Source organism: Scyliorhinus torazame, chromosome 15 (assembly GCF_047496885.1).
Source record: "Scyliorhinus torazame isolate Kashiwa2021f chromosome 15, sScyTor2.1, whole genome shotgun sequence".
Classification (NCBI taxonomy): Eukaryota; Metazoa; Chordata; class Chondrichthyes; order Carcharhiniformes; family Scyliorhinidae; genus Scyliorhinus; species Scyliorhinus torazame.
The window spans coordinates 71931772-71953339 of NC_092721.1; the positions used below are offsets into that span (position 1 = coordinate 71931772).

General features: G+C 45.0%; 1 protein-coding gene across 10 annotated transcripts in view; it reads left to right on the forward strand.

Annotated features, from left to right (window-relative positions):
• The window catches only part of LOC140391621 (ETS-related transcription factor Elf-1-like), a 247651-nt gene that overhangs the window by 97465 nt on the left and 128618 nt on the right, over positions 1-21568 (forward strand). For 8 of the 10 annotated variants that reach the window (XM_072476285.1, XM_072476292.1, XM_072476293.1 and 5 more), the window contains exon 3: positions 17551-17722. The exons of 1 other annotated variant lie outside the window; for it this stretch is intronic. In XM_072476285.1, the coding sequence (XP_072332386.1) occupies positions 17551-17722 (172 nt within the window). Of the gene's footprint in view, positions 1-9522; positions 9761-17550; positions 17723-21568 lie in introns of those variants that run through there. One more of the 10 variants, XM_072476294.1, reaches the window with a different exon arrangement.

The window sequence follows — 21568 nt, forward strand, 5'->3', positions numbered from 1 at the left end:
CCTCTTGCATGACATCACTAGTCACATCCTGCCAACTAAGTACCTGCCCAATACCCATACTGTTTCCTTCCTTCCTAACCAGATCAATAATTGCCTTCAATTCCATGAGGTTCAACTTTAACTAATAGTCCCTAAGGATGGGCTTTATCAAATTTCTGCTGGAAGTAATATAAGTAATATCCACTAATTTAGTCAACTCTCTTTTACAAAATCAATCATATTCGCCAGGCATGATCTATACTTTACAAATCAATCTGTCTCTCTCTGATCAAGCTGTTCAGACATTCTATCCCTAATTATGGACTTTATGATTTCCTAACAACAGACGTTAGATTAACTGGTCTATAGGAGGGCAGCACGGTAGCATGGTGGTTAGCACAATTGCTTCACAGCTCCAGGGTCCCAGGTTCGATTCCCGGCTTGGGTCACTGTCTGTACGGAGTCTGCACGTCCTCCCTGTGTCTGCGTGGGTTTCCTCCGGGTGCTCCGGTTTCCTCCCACAGTCCAAAGATGTGCAGGTTAGATGGATTGGCCATGCTAAATTGCCCTTAGTGTCTAAAATTGCCCTTCGTGTTGGGTGGGGTTACTGGGTTATGGGGATAGGGTGGAGGTGTGGGCTTGGGTAGGGTGCTCTTTCAAAAAGAGCCGGTGCAGACTCGATGGGCCAAATGGCCTCCTTCTGCACTGTAAATTCTATGATTCTATGATAATTTCATGGTATCCCTCTGTCACCTTTTTTAAATAACAGGGTGACATCCTGATTCCCATCCTCCTCCTCCTTACCCACAGGGAAACAAAGCAGAATATTAAGAGTTCCAGATTGGTCTGGGCCTTGCTGAGGAGCCACAACAGTTTCCTTGTGCAGGCAGAGGGGGGGAAGGGGGTCCCAATGACTTCATCAAAGCTTCACTTATAAGAGGAACCCCGTTATCTTCCATTGGATGTCCATCTTGCCTATTCAGAAGAGCATATTAAAGCTACAACCATGAGAAAGCAACAGGGTCTGTGAATGAAAGTATCTGCTGCCATTTTGACTGGCCATCAACCTGGTTTCTTCCTGGTGAATTGGATTAAAATTGGTCCTAATCACCTTATACTGGTGCCCAGGATTCAAGTATAAAATAATAGTTGTTAAATAGGTGCTCTCTCTTATCCATTTCCACAATTGCTTAAGCCTGTTAGAAGATTAGATTGATTTAATTCCTTTCCCTATAAGATGTTAAGATTTTGCCTGTAGCATTATTGGTGGCAATGTTTCAATTTACCAATGTTGTTACCTTTCACAAGTATCTCTCTCACCATAATTCCTGATTTGAAATTGCCTAAGTGCATCTTTGTGATCATTCAATTGTTAAGATGCTGGACCAGACCCCAACATTTATTAGGATACTGAACAAGAAGCCCAACGCGTTTTTTAATTTATGTAACTGTAAGGAAAAGATTCTTCGCTCAAGGAGTGATTTCCCCTGACCAATAGATATCTTTCATATTGAAACAAACTTTATTCTGAACACAGAATTAAATACATTAACATTACAGAAATATATCTGACAAATAACAGCTAAAGCATTCTTAATAATAGGAAACATATTAACTTCTAATTGATACCGTCTCTATCTCCAATTAAGCAAAGCCCATATCAGATCAAAAGCCATTTATAAATGAAGTTAGCAGGGATATTTGCTGCCCTCTGGGTAGAGATTTCTCGGAGAGACTGCTTGGAGAGAGAGAAAGAGAGAGACCCTTTCAGGCACCAGCTGCAAGTCGTGATTTCTTTGGGAGACTACTGCTTAACCTGACGGCCTTTGGCAAAAGCTCCTGCTCAGCTTCAAGCTCCTAGCAAAACTAAACGTTAAACTGCCTGCTGCAGGCCTGGCTTCTCCCAATAATTACACCATCCATATCCCACTAACTAGGTTATGACCATTTTACAAAGGCTAACTACAACCCCTCAATTACCTATACTCCAGGGATCCTTCTTTCTTTAAACAAAATTCCATTAGCCCTAAATAGGTATACAATATACATGGTTGGAATGGATGATGATCTCACTTGTACAACGTCTTAATTGTCCATTTTCAGCAACAGAGTTTGGATATATTAACCTAGATTCTTTAATATTACTGTAACATATTTATATATCTGAACTCTGTCTTTTAAAAACATTACTGCAACAGATATGCAATATATATAAGAAATCCCTGCACTCATCACACAATGTGTTATTCAAATTGATTTGCTGATGAAATAGTCACACTTACATAAACAGATAGTGCTGGGTCCATATTATATCTACAATACTTCTGAAGTAGAGGTAAAAAGAGTAAAGGTTGCTGCGCTTCAGTTGCAATTCTAAAGATGAAAATGTTTAACCAAAATTTTGTGTTTATGTTTTAATGTACAAGGTGTTTCAGTAAAATATAGCAACATGCTCCATTCTCTTTGATACTGCTCATCTTATTATTAATGCATCTATGCTGTAGTTTCCAGCTTAAGTTTTTTGGTTTGAGTGGGCGGTTATTCTATTCCTTTCCAAAGTCCAGGGAAGAATATGTGACTGATTCAGTAGAATATCTACAGTTTCTATTCAAATGCCGGGCTTGCTATGTCATCCAGAACCACAGATATCATAGAATTATTGCAGCACAGCAGGAAGCTATTTGGCCCCCTTTTGTCTCCACTCGTTTTCCAAAAGAGCCATGCACCCAGTTATATTCTCTTGTCTTCTCCCCTCAACCCTGCGTACTCTTCCCTTTGAGATGACAATCTAATTCCCTTCTGAATGCTTTGAATGAATCTGCCTCCACCACACAATCAGGCAGTGCTTTCCAGACCCCCACTCGTTCTGTGAAAAGGTTTTCCCTCCTGTCGCTTTTGCTTCTTTTGCCAATTAGTTTAAATTTGTGTCCTCTCATTCTTAAAACAAAGTCTGCTTGTTTAACATCGAGTACTAAAAAGAGTTAAAACACTTCTCAAAAATATATCTTGTTACGGTCAGCGAATGGTGAGAAAATGGGGATGACCCCACCACACTCTCCCGTCCGTAACAGGTGGTATTGAGATCAGCCGAGAAGTGAGAAATTGGGGGGTTATCCCACCACACCCTCCCATCCATAACTGGTGGTTCCCATCCGTAACAGGTGGTATTGAGATACAGCTTAATGCTGTCAATGTACATGCAAACATTTGATATATTTTGGGATCATGTTACCCCGAGGCAGCATGTAAATGTGAAATAGGAGGGGAGCAAGGATAGATTCATTGTGTCACTAAAGAACAGTATGAGTGGGCAGAGAATCCATTGCAGATGTTTCTCTGCCGACAATTGGATAGATGAGCATGAACACAGGAAAGTGCAGTCCACACAGGTATTGGAAGTGGATGATGTGGTCAACCACGCAAAGATTGTAGGCAGATGAAGAAGAAGGAAAGTTTATTCTTATGAAGTCCCTTAGCAGTAAGCATTCTATATAGATGTCGGCTGCTGTTGGATAAGTCTGAAGCAAAAACCTTCTGCGCTGTGGGGCCTTCGTTGCCACTGTGCCATGCTATTCAACATGATTCAACATGTGACAAAATGTAATCCCTGCTTCCTGGGCAAAACCTGGTGCAAAGCCTGCAAAGACGGTGCTCCTTTAGGCATTCCCAAGTAAATATGCCATGATAAGCAGACACGACAGCATGGGTAAGGGCAGTACCGCAGGCCCTCATACAGTCTCATGCAGAAAATCTTACCTGTGGAACTTCCATAGGAGTTCTCCCCATCTATGCCATAAGATTGACAGAAATGTCTGTTTGCACCTCCTCTGAGAGTTTCTACCGAATTTCAGAGTTCGGATGGGAGATCCTGTTCAATTTGCAAAGATCCCCCCCACTGTATAATTATGGCATCTTTGAATTTGTCTATATATATGTTTCTGGAACATACCTCTTCATTCACCTGAGGAAGGAGCAGCGCTCCGAAAGTTAGTGATATCGAAACAAACCTCTTGGACTTTAACCTGGTGTTGTAAGACTACTTGCTGTATAATTATGGAGCATAAGAGACCATTTGGCCCATCCCACTTCTTTCACTCTCTGACAGGGCTGTCCACTTCTCCTCTGTCCTTTACAACACGTTTTGCATTGGTGAGAGGACGGCCCTTCTGTTGGGATGTTTACTTTAAACAGCTGTTAAAGTGCAATGGTTCCTCAATTTAAGTAATGCCATTGTCGCGTACCTATTCTGCACAGCACTATTACATTTAACATGAATATCACTGAAGTGGAGTGGGGAATATTGGTATGGTTACAAGTAAAATAAAATGACTTAAAAGCCAGAATTTGATACCTCTGGCTATGACAACCCCCCCCCCCCGGCACCACCACTCCATTGCAGGGTCTAAGGTGACGGAGTGTGAAAATGCACTGGCTGTGATTTTACAGTTAAGTTGGGAGGGAAGCGCTTCATCGCCCCAGTTGAGGCCCTTAAAAGTTTTTTTTATTATTCGTTCATGGGATGTGGGCATCGCAGGCTGTGCAGCATTTATTGTCCATCCCTATATTCCCTTGAGGGGGCAAATCAGAGCCCACCACATTGCTGTGGGTCTGGAGTCATATGTAGGCCAGACCAGATAAGGACAGCAGATTTCCTTCCCTAAATTAGATGGGTTTTACAACAATCGACAATGGTTTAGTTATTCGACTCTTAATTCCAGATTTCTTTTTCCAAATTAAAATGTCATCATCTGCAGTGGCGGGATTTGAACGAGGGTCCCCAGAGCATTACCCTGGTTTACAAGTCCAGTGACAATACCACTATGCCACTGCTTCCCCAAAAGGTCACCAAGGGTCATTTCCTGACCAGCCTCAATTTGTAGGTTGGCAAACGGATAACGGATAGAATCACTACAGTGTAGAAGGAGGACATTCAGTCCATCGAGTTGCCCCATGCTCCAAAAGACCACCTCATGTAGGCTCACTCCCCCACCATATCCACATAGCCCACCCAACCTTGCACACGAAGCAGCAATTTAGAGTCACCATTCCACCTAACCTACACATCTTCGGACTGTGGGAGGAAACTGGAGCACCCATAGAAAACCCTCACAGACACGGAGAAATTGTGCAAACCCACACATTCACCCAAGCTCAGAATTGAACCTGGATCCCTGGCACTGTGAGGCAGCAGTGCTAACCATGACCACCGTGCCACCCTTTTTTTTTTCTGTTTTAAATAGTTGGGTTCTCGTCTGGAATCCTAATAGTTCAGGGTTTTCATCCAGGATTCTAACAATGGGCCTCTCAGTGTAACGATAATGGTTATAGAATCACTACAGATGGTGGGGTGGGCAGGGGAAACCAAATTGAACTGACTTTGATCTTGGGCAGGAAAGAACTGGGGAGGGGGAGGGCGTTCGGATGGAGGCACCCTCCCCTTGTGGTCTGGAGACCTCTGGAGCTTCCGACTCCCCTCCTCTCCCAGACCTATGCCTCTCCCCTTCACTGAAGCTATTGACTCCTGGCCGCAGCTCTTGACTCCTGGCACTTACCCTTCTGTCTTCCAGTTCCTGCCACTTAGTACTGTAGTGGCTGGAAGAGGAGCTGTTCCTGGAATGACTAGAGAGCTGCTGGCAAATCTCCAAAGTCAGGACTTCCTCCCGATGATGGGCATCCACCCTTCCTCAGCCCATTTGAGACTTTTACAAGGGCTGTTTCCCACCCGGTTGCAATGTCTCTGCTCTCGGGAGTTCAGGAAGAGAGATGCCCAGCAGAGCACCCTGCGTGGACCTTCACCTTGACCCTTAGGGGAGGCAATGGCATAGTGGTATTGAGCAGGAGGCACCACTACTAGTAGCTCCCTTTCTAGATCAGGTGCTCACTGCCCCCTCCCCCAAGCTGCAAGGACTGCCACTGCTATGCACTCCATCCCTGCAATGCCATCATGATGCCCACTCTTCTCTTCTTGTCGCCCGGAGGCCTTCCTTCTCATCCTCGCTCCAGGACTTAGAACCTGAGAGCTGCTTGTCGTCCCAATTGTTGTCAGCACTCCGTGGTGCTGGCCGCAGAGACTAGAGAACTACTAGATTGGTTGGCTGCAAGGTGGGACTTGCTCCCAAATGAGAGGCGTAAATTTTGCCTGTCGCCATAAGAAAGCTCGTTGCAGTGTTAAATGGCAGCAGAGCAGCCAGCATTGGTGGGCATGCATTGCTCATTGCTCGGTTGGTGGGACGGGAAATCCTGGCGCCAGTCAAATTCTATCCAGGATGTAACCACTTGCTTTCTCTTGCTTTCAATATGCTGGAGAAGACCTTTGGTCCAATGTGTAACCCCGCCTGTTGTGCCCATAAAACTGTTTACTCTAGATACCTTGACATGTTATGAATCTTTCACTTGAGAGTTCGACAATGCAAAGCTTCAGCGGCATATTAATTTCAATGGCACATTAATTTCAACACCATGTTAATTGAGAGTAATCAGGTGCATAATTTAGTGTTAGTAATAGACTGTACAACATATTCTGTATAAATTAGTTTCTGACTGTCAGGAGTTTTTTCTTACTTGAACGCGCAACACTTAGTTAGTAAATTAATCCATAGGGACTCAATTATCAGGTAAAATTCATATCAAGTCATTGGGTATAATCTGATATTAATAAAGCCATACAATGTTCTGTAGAAATTAGTAGCTAACCTCGGAAGTAATCTAATATTAATATATTGCACAGCTGATGCAATACCTACCTGCCTGCTATTAATGTTTGAATATAACTTGTGATGAAATGCACTGTATCAATGCAAGTGTTTCTTCGTTTAAATGTTATTTGGTAAACATTTCTTAATGATTGACTGTACCAAAATTTATATAAATAATGCTTAATTAGCCCAGTGATGCTGCTGCAGAGGGCACCCAGCCAGGACTTAATAGTGGTTAATAGCAGAGTGGTTACATGTTCTATAGTTTTGCTTTCAATTCAGGATAAAGGGAAGTTGATGCAGATCTTTCACTTAGCGGATTACATTAGCTAGATTGAGTCCATGTCAGGTTGGATTCCATGTGGTTTGTTCAAGAAATGGTCCCTTTTTGTGCAATATGGTGTTTTCATGTCTGACACTGCCTTTTTTTTTTTTACACCAACGCAGTGCAGAATGTGGTACATTATTGAGTTGAGATGACCCGATAACTGTCAGTGTGAAGTTCAGCTGCCTGGCCAGTGTCACCATAACCCAAAGATTTCTCATTGTTTTTGGATCAAGGCACTCTTGTGTGATGTGTGCGCCTGTATGCGAGATTAGGCAATAAGTAACATAGAATCATAGAATTTACAGTACAGAAGGAGGCCATTCGGCCCATCGAGTCTGCACCGGCCCTTGGAAAGAGCACCTTACCTAAACCCACACCTCCACCCCATCCCCGTAACCCAGCAACCCCACCCAATCTTTTTGGGCACAAAGGGCAATTTAGAATGAAGATTACTGCCTGATTAACTGGGATTATGTTGAATGCTCTGTGTTTTAATTACAGATTTTTCCCAAATATTACAGCGCAAACTCTAATTAATCAATTAAGTTTGTATCTCTTAGTAATTTCAGAATGTGTTCACCCAAAGCAGAGGTGGAGAAAGCTTTACAGAGAGATTGCTATCTGGTCAATCAGAAACTAGTGACTATGGGGTGGAGTGTTAGGAAGTAAGCAAGATTTTTAATGGCGATCAAATTGGCCTCAAGACACAGTTGGAATGGAGTAAATCCTCTGTAGCAGACTTAGAATAGAATTCTCTCATCCCAAATTGAGGCGGAAAGGAAGTGGAATATCAAAAAGTGTTGCAAATGTCACTTTATGAAATGGTGTGTGATTTAATTATATTTATACAGTGATTGATGATGGGGTTTTGTTCTTATCAGGCAAATGATTATTACATTGACCAGCATTGTGAAAGTGGGAAAGACTTCAGGAGCATTAAAGTATATTATGCACTGGATGAAATACCCTTCTGAACAATATTGAAATTCTGATTTGAATGTATCAGTTGTCCTCCTGTGCTTTAACCTTTTCATTCAACTTCAAATTAGACCTCTGTTTCACTACTTCAAAACATGAACAGATGGCTGAGCTGTTTGAATGATTTCAAAGGCTTTAATGTGTTCAGCTGTGGAAGTTTTTTGTTGGCATGGTTGTGTCCTAGCATCTCACCATTAATGCTTGGCTGCGCTTCAAACTCACTAATGCATTAGTCTAAATCTTCAGTGTCAGTCAGCTATTTAGCAGCAGGGCCATTAAACATCTCCATGTATGCATTATCCAGTGCATAATGGATAATGATCAGAGGTGGAACCATTGAATGATGAAATCATGCAACATAACAGGAGACCACTCAGCCTATCATGCCTGTGCTTGCCTTCAATATCTAATTTGTCTTGTCACCCTCACCCCATTCTTTATCCATAGCCTGTTTCCCACCCCATTTCCTCTCCGGTTCTTTTGCCATCTTAAAATCTGTGCCCTTTGGTTATCACCCCTGCTGCCTATGGAAACAGTTGTTCCTTGCTTACTTCATCAAACCCCCTCATATCTTTGAACATTCTCTGTTGAATGTCCCTTAAACCTCTCTGCTTTGAGGACAAGAATCTCAGCTTTAAAAAGTTTTTCCACATAAATTAAGCACTTTAACCTTCGGATGATTCCATCCAATTTGTATTGTTCACAATCTGGAGCTTTGTGAGACCAATTTTTTAGTGTCCCTTTTACCATTGTCACTGGGACCAGCAATGATTTGTGGTTTTAAACAAACCATGAAAACTATTATTAAAGTAACTGCTCCTGAAGAATTTGTATCCACGTTGTTGCAAAGATAACTTTAATTGTGACACATCACTAATGAGTTAGCAAATTACATCTGTATGTGAAGGTTAGCACACTGCTACATTCTTGTGTGTTTCAGCCTGGAGAAGGTGCATTACCGTAAAGGAAATTATAATCTGACAGTCTTTGATATGATTTGATTGTCTTTAAATATCACAATGGGACTATTTCAGGATATCACGTAGGAGTTGATTTCATGAAATAGTGCTGCCTAAGGGCTCGCTTCATGTAATGGAGGAGCAACTTTAGAAAGCAAGCCGGAAAGTCATGAAGTACAGTGGTCCTAAAATTGATCTCCGTTGCACCCATAGTTTTGATGCTGCCGGTGTCTTTTCTCACTCTTGCCTCCACCATGGCACGTGCCCAAACACCATCTTATTGAGGGGTTTAGCACGTACGTTTGGATGGTGTCCTGGGTGGATGCACAATAAGCGGATCATGACATCCAAATGACACCAGTACTCATTTTGAACTTTGCCGCACTGGCAAATTCCCACTTTTAACCTCATACAGCTGAACATGTATTCAGCAGCAGGAAGGACCCACTTCCCCACCAGCACTACTTAACAGTTTGCAGGTTAGTTATTGATTAACCTGCACTAGCTGTGTTTGAGTTTGTGAATGTGCAGAGTGTTTTAAAGTGTTGGTTAAAGCTGGTGAAGCTGAGGAGTGGTGCAGCATGTCAAGAAGGTCTTGGTTGTGACTGTATGGGTTCTAGGCACACCACTTGCTCTCAGGCATGGGTGCTATAGTTACAATTCCCCCTGGCTACAACATGATAGGGAGATAGAGCAGAGGCAGCAAAGAGGAGAGCACGCTGTTTGCAGACGGAGGAGAATGAGAGGGAGAAAAGCTCTGAACAGGAGGCCTTATCCACAGGGGTTTTTCCAGGAGTACTCGTACTGTTTGGAAAACAAAGGTAGTTTTAAGGGATATATATTTGTATCGGTAAGCATTTGAAATGAGGTGTAGTTTTAAGTGGGTTTAATTTAATCTTTGTATGCCTGGAAGGGTAAAACCTATAGTTAAATTCATGCTAGGTGAGGTGTTTGTATGTGTGAGGGTTGGTTATGTTTCAACTGTGATTCTATTATGCTTCCAAGGGGTTACGGAGTGAAGAGTAAATAAACTAGCAATGGTTACTTAGCAACTGGGAAAAGCTTTAAAGTTTACGTTTTAGCTGGGTATATTGCAGTTACAATCATAGAATACCTACAGTGCAGAAGGAGGCCATTCGGCCCATCGAGTCTGCACTGAACCTCTGAAACAGCACTCCACCCAATCTCGTTCCCCCACCCTATCCCAATAACCCCTTAACCTAACCTACAGATCTTTTGAACACTCGAGGACAATTTAGAATGGTCAATCCACCTAACCGGCACATCTTTGGACTGATTGAAGAAGGACACCAGAACGGTAACATCTCTCAACTCTGCCAGAAAAAAGACTGGACAGGACAGGAGTTGCAAATTTGCAGATTTCCTAAAGAACCAGTATAACCACATAAGCATATAACACACAACCAAAATATTGTGACAGAAAAAACATTTAAGACACCTGGGGCGAGATTCTCCGACCCCCTGCCGGGTCGGAGAATCACCGGGGGCTGGCGTGAATCCCGCCCCCACCGGTTGCCGAAGTCTCCGGCACCGGATATTCGGCGGGGGCGGGAATCACGGCGCGCCGCTTGGCGCCCCTCCCCCCCGCGATTCTCCTGTCCCGCCGACGTAGATTAAACCACCTACCTTACCGGCGGGACAAGGCGGCGCGGGTGGGCTCCGGGGTCCTGGAGGGGGGCGCGGGGCGATCTGGCCCCGGGGGGTGCCCACCGATCCGCGGGCGGGCCTGTGCCGTGGGGGCACTCTTTTCCTTCCGCCTTCACCACGGTCTCCACCATGGCGGAGACGGAAGACACTCCCTCCACTGCGCATGTACGGTAATGCCGTCAGCGGCCGCTAACGCTCCCACGCAGGAGCCGCCCGGAGATGTCATTTCCACGCCAGCTGGCGGGGCACCAAAGGCCTTTTCCGCCAGCTGGCGGGGCGGAAATTAGTCCGGCGCGGGCCTAGCCCCTTAAGGTTGGGGCTCGGCCCCCCAAGATGCGGAGCATTCCGCACCTTTGGGGCGGCGCTATGCCCGACTGATTTGCGCGTTTTGGGCGCCAGTCGGCGGACATCGCGCCGATACCGGAGAATTTCGCCCCTGAAGTTCAGAGAACACAGACCAAGGTACTGTTCAGAATAGAATCACAGAATCATAGAAGTTATAGTGCAGAAGGAGGCCATACGGCCCATCGAGTCTGCACTGGCTCTTGGAAAGAGCACCCTACCCAAGCCCACACCTCCACCCTATCCCCATAACCCCATAACCCAGTAACCCCACCCAACACTAAGGGCAATTTTGGACACTAAGGGCAATTTAGCATTGGCAATCCACCTAACCCGCACATCTTTTAACTGTGGGAGGAAACCGGAGCACCCGGAGGAAACCCACGGTATTGCAATTGTGCTAACCACTATGCTACCGTGCTGAAGAATGCAAAAAAAAGTAACCATAGAACCTCTACAGTTTAGAAGGAGGCCATTCGATCCATGAGACTGCACTAACCCTCGGAAAGGGCAGCCAGCTAGAGTCAAAGCCGTCCTTTCCCCGTAACCTCACCTAACCTACACATCCCTGGACATTAAGGGGCAATTTTATCATGGCCAATCCACCTAAACGGCACATCTTTGGACTGTGGGAGGAAACCGGAGCACCCGGAAGAAAACCACGCAGGCACGGGGGGGAAAGTGCAAATTCCACACCCAAGGCCAGAATTTAACACTGGTCCCTGGCGCTGTGACATAGCATTGCTAACCATTGTGCTGCCAAAGTGTTCTGAGTTAAGGAGACAATTGCAGTAACCAGATTTAAAGTGGAAAAGTGGACTTCAGAGATAAATCAAAAGAGTGATCTAAAACCTGGATACTGGATCTGCTGTTAAATGTGGAGCGGAAGCTTTGTTTTAAAAGGTAATTTGGAAATCCCAGACAGGATTTTGGAATGCAAACCGTTAATGGAACGTGAAAGAAGATTTTAAAGCATATTTTGGTAGTAGAGTTTGGAAACTCTCGTGTGACAATCATCTGGGAGGATTCGGAGGAGAAATCCACAGATGCTGACTTATGTTCAAAACAGAGTGTGGGTATTTGACTACATCTAATCCATGGACTTAAAAAGGACCATGTTACTGAGACAATTGTAGCTTAAGGTGTACTTTGTAATCTGTGCGTATTTATAAGATAAGGGGGAGTAAAAGAGCATCGTATAATCAATTTTTCAGGTTTATTTATTTTTCTTGTTAAAAATAATTACCGGTCACCTGACTCTGTTCCTCTAAATTTTCTTAAATTAAATTTACAGTCTTTTGAGCCAGGGTTCTATTCTGGAATCTTCCCGTCCAGTTATGACACCAACTGGTATTGTAACTGTACCTCTACCTAAGCCAGGAGCAGTGTGTATAACATCTGCATTGTAGGAAGGAAGGAAATGCTCACAGAACTCTGTCCCCTCTTACAACCAGACCTGCAGCCTCAGAGCAACGCAAGGACAGCACTGTCGGTGGCTGCGAAGATGATCATAGTCCTGAATTCCTTTGTATCATGAACTTCCCAGGCTCGAACAGGTGACATATCTAACTTCCCCCAATTCACTTCCATTGCTACATCAGAGAGGTGACAGAAGCATAATGCCAGAAAGAGGGGCTCCATTGTATTATCTGTGAACAGAGATAAGCAGGCAAAGTATGGATGTGGCTTTGCCAGGATAGTGGACTCACCTGTGGGGAAGAATGCCATTGACTGCACACCTGTGGCTTTGCAGGTTCAGCTCCTCAATGCTGCGATGTACTACCTCTGTCAATATTACTACTTGATAAATGTGCAGTTGGCATGATACCACACTCTTCACATTGTTAGTGAATGCCTGCTTTCCTGGCGGTAGTGAAGATGCTTTCATACTGTGCCTGTCCCCTGTTCTATTAATCTCTCAGCCACCTCATCAAACCAGTCCACACCTGGCTCATAATACCACGCCACAACCTAACTACACATTGCCAACATATATACAATGAAAGCCATGTTGCCTTGAGAAACATCATTGGCTATATGACAGGAGTGCTGAAGCAACAGTTCCACTGCAACAGCCATTCTGGACAAGTATTCGCTGGAACATGTGCACTGATTCATGATGATCTGCTGTATCCTCTACAACCTGGCCACGATGAGGGCTCGGCCTTAACTGTCAGAGATTTGGCAATCACCTCAGGAGGAAGAGGGGTGGGGGGTATGTACAAACAAATTGGAGGAGATAGATGGCACAGCAATGTTCCTGCCAGGCTGTCCATGAGCACTTCATTAGGCTCTAATTTCTGTATACATGACATCAGATTCCCATTGAACGAAGTCCCACACCAACCATCCTCTGTAACGTGCCAACATAGCTTTGTCTTGGTCACAATCCTGAACGAAAAGGCCCCTCACAAAATTCCTTATCATCTTCAAGGAAACAAGATATCCATTATTCTGCACAAAATTCAACTACTAACTATTGAGCATTTCGTACCTGTCTTGCATGTGGCCTAGTTCTAAGTATAGTTTTGCCAATGATTTCAGCATGGAGGATTGCTGACATCAGTGCCCCCCACTGTAAGTCCGTAATCCTTGTAAGCCTGCCGGTGGCCTTGCAAGATATCCTTGAGTTACTCTGTTTCCCAGAAGGCCCAGTTTCAGACTGCATCACCTCAGGACAGTAGTTAGGGCTGGCTTGCTGATGGATTGGATACCTCTGCCATGTTGGGAAGGCTAGCTCCAAGCTCTGTGCATTGCTCTGGACAAGTTGGAACTATATTTCTGTAGGTTCCTTTTAGGTGGCACCAGGATCACTGTGCATCAAGAATTTCTGGGTGCATACTCATCATCATTTTCTGCACACCACCCCATCAAAGTTCTCATCTTAATCCTCTGCATCAAACCTCATCATGCCCATGCCCATCAGGAAGGTGACATCTGCCACCTTTTCCTTCAGCGCTGTGTGTAGGGCACTCGTTTCTGGTGACTCACCACATGCAGATCCTGCCTCTAGAATACTCTCTCAAGTACTTTCATTGTCAAGATCGAGATTGATGGCTTTGAGTGTGATGAGTGTGAAATTGAGTGACAGTGTTTCTTCATCATCTATGTCCTCTGGGCCTTCATTCTCCTGCACCACCGCCTGACCAGATGGGAGTTCTTGGGTACCTGAAAGGTAAAAGATACAGCGAAGGAAGTGTGGTGAGGACATGGAAATAAGAGTTTCATACCGACACCATTTGCAATTGTCATATTGGGGCAATTGGAGCAGCACGGTAGCATTGTGGATAGCACAATTGCTTCACAGCTCCAGGGTCCCAGGTTCGATTCCGGCTTGGGTCACTGTCTGTGCGGAGTCTGCACATCCTCCCCGTGTGTGCGTGGGTTTCCTCCGGGTGCTCCGGTTTCCTCCCACAGTCCAAAGATGTGCGGGTTAGGTGGATTGGTCATGATAAATTGCCAAAATTGCCCTTAGTGTTGGGTGGGGTTACTGGGTTATGGGGATAGGGTGGAGATGCTGAACTTGGGTAGGGTGCTCTTTCCAAGAGCCGGTGCAGACTCGATGGGCCGAATGGCCTTCTTCTGCACTGTAAATTCTATGATAATCTATGATATTTCTGACATGTTTGGATGAGGAACAAGTGAGATGCGAGAAGTTACATGAAATAGGAATATAACCATCATCTTCTATGGTCTTGGATCCAAATTCACCTCGGCAATGGCCTGTCCAAATATGAAGATCCATGGGGTAAGGAGATGTCAATCCTCTGCCAATTAGTCACTGTTTCTGCCTCCGGTTCTCTGCCTCCATTGTATGTCAGGGAGTGCTGTGCAATTTGTTTGGGTGATATGGCTGTCATGGTTGAATAACTGGCAGTGTACACATGTGGGTGCTGTGAGGTGTGTGCGCTCAGGCACTGAGGTGTGTGCATGAGGCTGTATCAGTGCAAAGTGAGTGTCACTGGCAAGGCCAGCATCTGTTGCCCATGCCTAATTACCCTTGAGCCAAAGCTATAAATGAATAAATGAGTCGTGATTGATCAAGATTGTTAACAGGTAAGTAATGGAGGTGTGGTATATTGAGTAGTGTGTGAAGCGATTTGCTCAGTTGCAAGTTTATGCCATTTCAAGATGAATTTACTGAACTTAATCATAAATGTAAGGTTACTAAACTGCTCCTCAATAAGTGCTTTGGGTGATAAGGTTGCTACTGACCCTATGGCCGTCTGCTCCCATTTCTTGAAGTGCCTGCCTGGAAGCCCTCCTGATCCCTTGCAGGAAGCGGACCTCCCCGCCCCCCCCCCCCCCCCCGCCCACCTCTTGCACCTCTTGCACCAGTGCCTGAAATGCTACATCAGGAAATCTGGGAGCCTGCTTTCCCCTTGCTGTGCCATTTGTCAATGATTCTTCCCCAGCGACTTCCAGCATTAGCTCCAAGCAAATTGTCCTTCTCCTTTTAAGAAGTAAAAACTGGCTTCAGCTAGAGCGGGCTAACTCCTAAGTGCTAGGCATGCAGTCTCTCAATATTGCACATAGCATAGCACTATCATGTGAATGAACAGGCAGCACAAAGTTTGCATTCTGCCTGCAGTGCTTTGAACGAATTGGAGTTATTTACAGATCACAATCCCTTCACTAGTTTGTGGGCATAATTGAATTTTCAAACAATTAAAATGAACCCTGATAATTCAACTTGAAAGCTAACTCAGATAAATAGTTAATTTGCAAGAACTATATTATTATATATTTCTTGTGGAAGTTATTTTGATATTGTGGTGTTGTTTTAAATAGTGCTATATTAGTCTTCCTGGTGAGTTCCAAAGGTTACATTTCTGCAGTGTTAACATCAACTATTTTTAAGCACCATTATTGTTATTTACTGGACAGATGCATTTTTAAAAATCAGTTTGTTTTTTTGGGTCATCCATTTTTGTACTTGTATAATCAGATATAATACTTTGAATATACAAAAGTTTCTTTTGCAAAACTCACCTCCATCCAAATGGTATGATTTTAAAATAAACCTTTGCAAAGTATTCAGCTAACATTAAAAACAACCATAGAATCGTAGAATCCCTACAGTACATATTTGGCCCATTGAGTCCACACTGACCCTCCGACAGAGCACCCTACCTAGGCTAACTTCCCTGCCCTATCCCTATATCCCCAGCTAACCTGCATTTCCCTGGACACCTAAGGGGCAATTTATATTCTGGCCGATCCATCTAACCTGCATATCTTTGGACTGTGGGAGGAAACTGGAGCACCTGGAGGTATAAGCGCAAACTCCACACATGTAAACTATTTTTGGGGATTGGGTGGTACGTTTGTGCCACCCAAATGTGTTTTTCAAGGGAATTGCATTCTGTCTGGGAATGTATCCAATTTTGATTTCATTATTGAACTGAAAGTGACCTGGAACCAAAGTGGTAAAGAGTTTGCTAGAAACACAAATACTCGGAGACTAAATAAGACTTTGCATCGGTATGAGTACATCCAGATTATTCTTGCTTTCTTATGAAGGTGTTAAAGTAGATGGTATCCGTGTACAAAAGTACAATCCATCGTGTGAAAAATCTAATTTTGTATGTGCTGATTTCTGTGAACTTTAACACCACATTGGTCAGCCAGAGACATGAAAGTGACGGGGCTTTTGTGTTTGAGAGGTCAGCTATATTAGTCTCCTGGTGAGTTCCAAAGGCTACATTTCTGCAGTGTTAACATCAACTTTTTTTAAGCACCATTATTGTTATTTACTGGGCAGATGTGTTTTTAAAAATCAGTTTTTATTTTTCATCTTCTATTTTTGTACTTGTATAATCAGATATAATACTTTGAATATACAAAAGTTTCTTTTGAAAAACGCACCTCCATCCAAATGGTAAGATTTAAAAATAAACCTTTGCAAAGTATTCAGCTAACATTAAAAACAACCATAGAATCATAGAATCGCTACAGTACATTTGGCCCATTGAGTCCACACTGACCCTCCGACAGAGCACCCTACCTAGGCTAACTTCCCTGCCCTATCCCTATAACCCCACCTAACTTGCATTTCCCTGGACACTAAGCGGCAATTTATTTTTTCTTTTACTGAATGCAAACATTTGACATGTTCTGAAACTGGCACATGTTTTGGGTCACTTGACTAAAAATTGGATGGGCCGCTGAGTCCCCATTGGCTCTGAACAAGGACCATTTCCTTATCCCGACAGCTGGCTTCACAGATATGGCTACTTGACATTGACAGCGTTTACATGGTAACCGTGACTGGAATTGCAGCCACAGTTTTTGGTGTACGTGATATACTTGGGGCTGTTAATGTTTAACTTTTTAACAGTTGGTTGGGAGGAATCATTAATAGCCGAACTTTGTAGTGGTTGGGGGCGGGGAGAGTGCAGAGCTGCAGTTTCTATGACCAGCACCCTCTTGCTGCAGTAGTAGGATCGACAGCACTGCACGACAACTGCTGAGCTTGCCAGCTCAGTGTGAGCAGAACTATTTTTGGGCAGCCAGTGCACTCCCACAGTCTTGTCAATAATGATACGGATGAATTTAAACTTCAAACCGTAGAACTCATCTGTTATTTTGCTTCTTGCAGCTTGGCAGTTCTTGTCTTTTCCCTGCTGTCATTGTGGAGCATGTACCCAATGCAGACCTGCTGCAGGACTATTCTGGTCTTGCTTGTGATGACGAAACTAATGAAATGATTAATGACAGTTCACTGGATGTCGCCGAAGAACAGGTTATTGGAGAGGACATCATGCTTTCAGGTTGGTGTGCTCTACTTTTCTATTAATGCTGGTTTATAATCATTGGAATTAGTGGGAAAGATTCTGCGACAGCAAAAAAATGAGAAAAAAATGTTAGAATGAAGTTACATCTTTCTGAGGAACGACAATCATCGCAAGATTGCCGCTTGATCATTCCCTCAACTTGGTGCTGCCCCATTCTTCTTCCAAGTCCTTCTAAGCCCATTGTTTCCAGAAACGTGGAGCACCGTGTCCCTGGAAGAACTCTGTCACAACAGAGCAAAGTTGAGAGGGGGGAGTGGGGGGGAACGTACATGCTTTCTTCCCCCCCCTCCCCATGTCACCAAGTGCCATTTGCTAAGTTTAACGTTCTAATTTGAATGTTAGCGAGTGGGTGGCCAGGAGGATAATCAGGTCAGGGTGGTAGTCAGATCTGGGGGAGGGGGTGCAAATGGGAGGGTGGTGGAGCTGGGTGGTGGGTCAGGTTAGGGGTAATTGGGGGTCAGTGAGAGTGATGGTCGGGAGAGAGGGGTCAGTTCTGTAATTACCAAGGAGTTAGGCTAAGTTTAATCTGTCTAACGTTTCCTTGGTAACTATTCAGATGAGTACCATGGAACTGTCCAAAGTCTCTGAATGTAGCACAAAGTTGCATTGATTCACCGAGGGTCCTGGGGAGCAGGGTAATTGCCATTGGAAGTTTGAACTTCCTGGGCAATTCCCATGTAGGTCAGTGCATCAGGACTTCTACAGGGTCCAGACACATACTCACTCTCATGTCTGGTCCCTGACAATCCAGAGACCAGAGAATTTGGACCAATGTCTACTCAAAGGACAGTGTAAGGTATATCTATGAAGTGTTTTTTTTTTTGGTTGTGTCAAAAGAAAAAGGGGAATGTTCTGTTTTGTGGTTTGAAGTATAAGTTGCGAACAAAAATAGTGTCAAAGTACTTTTGGCCTTTTGTTACAGTAAAAGTTTTAAAATGTGTCATCCTTTCAGCTGCAGTAATGTGGCGGCAAATGTTGAGGTACAGGCCAACTCTGTTGGCCATATCATTTCTAAAACTACTGTTGCATTGTTTTTCTATGTATTCATCATTTGAGCCTCCAAACATCAATAAAACCATGCTTTTATGTGAAAAGTGTTAGTGCTGGTAAGCATTTTATTTTGAACCATGTGATATTTTGAATCATTAGTCTTTAGCGTAGCCAGAGTTTCATAATGCAAAGTGTTCGGTTATTTAATTCAAGCTTATTAAAAGTATGAATTACAGAAAACTTTATTTTCCTCTGACTGGGGGATGGTTTATAGCGGGAACACTGTATTTCTCGACTTATATTGATAACCTAGAGCAGGGTGTACACATATGCAAGACTTGGAAGAAAGAAGGTGGACTACCTGAAAATGGAGATAGATCTCCCGAGAACGAGGGTGAATCTCCAGGAGCATTCTGAGGGCTGGAAGGTGGACCCCCTCCAGGACACTGAATCTGGAAGGTCCATTTGCAGATGCTCCCCCGACCCACCATTGTGGTGGCTTCTATCCCAAACTCAGGAGAGAGTCCCAGGCTTTGTCCGGGTGAGTCACGGCATATGCACGTCACGTTGTATGAACGTGGTTCGTGGTGGCGTGTTTTCCCACCGGCATCGTGGAGAATCTGACCTCGAGAGTCGGGCCTTCAACTTTATCACGTTAATGGGATGCAAATAAGGTTCACTCCGTCCTCTGGCGGGTTTTCTGACCTACCATGGCGGGCACCTGCGGAAGATCCCACTATAAATTCACACAGGCTTGAAATCCATTTCTTGCCCTCCCGCCATATTCTCCAACCATGCCCATCATCCAACACAACTGATGGGGGCTTGGGAGAATTCAAACAATTGTGCTGAATGATCTCTTTCTGTGCTGTAACTATTCTAGGCGGGATTCTCTCAGCCCGGTGCCGGGCCGGAGAATCCCCGCGACCGGCACGAATCGTGCCATGACGCCGGCACGCAGAGCGGAGAATGGGCGCCATTGGCGGCGGAGTGGTTGGCGCGGCGCCGGTCGGGGGCCACTCTACGCGGCACCCCCGCCGATTCTCGGCCCGGGATGGGCCGAGTGGCCGTCGTAAAAAACCCGAGTCTCGCCGGCGCCGTTCATACCTGCTCTCAGCCGGCGGGACCTCTGCATGGAAGGGTCCAGGGGCGGCATGTGTGGGAGGGAAGGGGGTCCGACACCGAGAGGGCCCTCCGATGTGGTCTGGCCCGTGATCGGGGCCCACCGATCGGCGGGCCGGCCTCTCTGGCTGGGGGCCTCCTTTCTTCCGCGCCGGCCCCTGTAGCCCTGCGCCATGTAGCATCGGGGTTGCGCGTTGAAGGGAGCCACTGCGCATGCGCGCGTTGAAGGGAGCCACTGCGCATGTGCGGATCCCGCGGCGTCCAGTTCATGACATGGTCAGCAGCCTGAGTGGAGTGAACCACTCGAGTGCTGTGCTGGTCCTCTGTCGGGGCCAGAATTGCTGATCCTGAGGCCGCGTTGACGCCGTCGAGAAACAATGGCGTTTCCGACGGCGCCGACACTGAGCCTCCGGATCATAGAATCCCGGTTTCTATGTTTCAAGACTCAACACAATAAATGAACTTGATAAACACGTGAGGAAGAAAGTATATGATCAAGAAGGGTGGGAAGGCTTGTGTGCAACTTAAACACCAACATAGATGAGGTGAGCCAAGTGGCCTGTTTCTGTGCTGTAAATTCCATGTGAAGTAGCCAGCAGGGAACACAAACACTATATTGCATTTCACATCCTCAGGCCTTCACAGCCAAAGAATTAATGCTCAGTAATAAACACAGCAGGGTGTTTGAGGATATTGGTGCATGCGTTACATTCCAGGAACCGTGAGCTTCAAGGATCCTGAAATACCTGTTGATTAGGAGGCTGTGTGCAGGGAGTTGTAAGGCTGTATGTATTTTACAGTAAGGGAGCTGTACAAGAGAGTTTCTGATGTTGCTGCTACTGCACAGCAACTCAGAGACATTTAGCAGCAGACATATTTAGCAGCGGCAGCCTGAGGCCCTGGACCCTGGATAAGGCCACAACTCCTCCACCTCTTAACCTGCCCAGGCTCCAGATTCACAGCCACATCACAAGCTGAGGACTTTGGTCAATTCTTGCGCTCCGGCCTGAACTCAAACAGCAGGAACACATGGCCAAACCTGCATGCATACCCCACATCGTAATGCAGGAAGAAATCACTGCTTCACAAGTCAGGCAACCCTACATAGTTGTGAGAGGATTGCCCTCCAGTTCTGATTGTTCCACCAATGAGCCGAATCCCCTGGCACACGTTATTCCTGGAAACAAGTAGCTTCAATATTGGAGACAGCGAGGATTAAAATCAACATCAACCTTCTAGATTGAAATCCAGTCACACATTTAACAGCATGGGTTCCATGGAGATCAGTGAAATGCAAAGTCAAGCGGGGTATATAAGATCATAAGAAATTGGAGAGGCATAAGCCAGTTGGCCCATCGAACCTGCTCCACCATTCAATAAGATCATGGCTGAATGGATAGGGAGTCCTGCCCATTGTCTGCAGGGGAAAACTAATCTTTAAAATGTGTCCTTTAGTTTTACATTGCTCCGCAAAAGGAAGCATCCTTCCAGCATCTACACTGGGAAATAAGCAAGTGGGACACGGGGGTAAGTGCGACATCCACCCTAACACTCAGATGCCAAGTGGGCAGCTTCTCGAGGGCAATTATGCCAACAAATGCTGCAATAGAAACAAAATGCTGGACAAATTCAGCAGGTCTCGCAGCAACTGTGGAGAGAGAAACAGAATTAACATTTTGAGTCCAATATGGCTCTTCTTTGGAATAAATG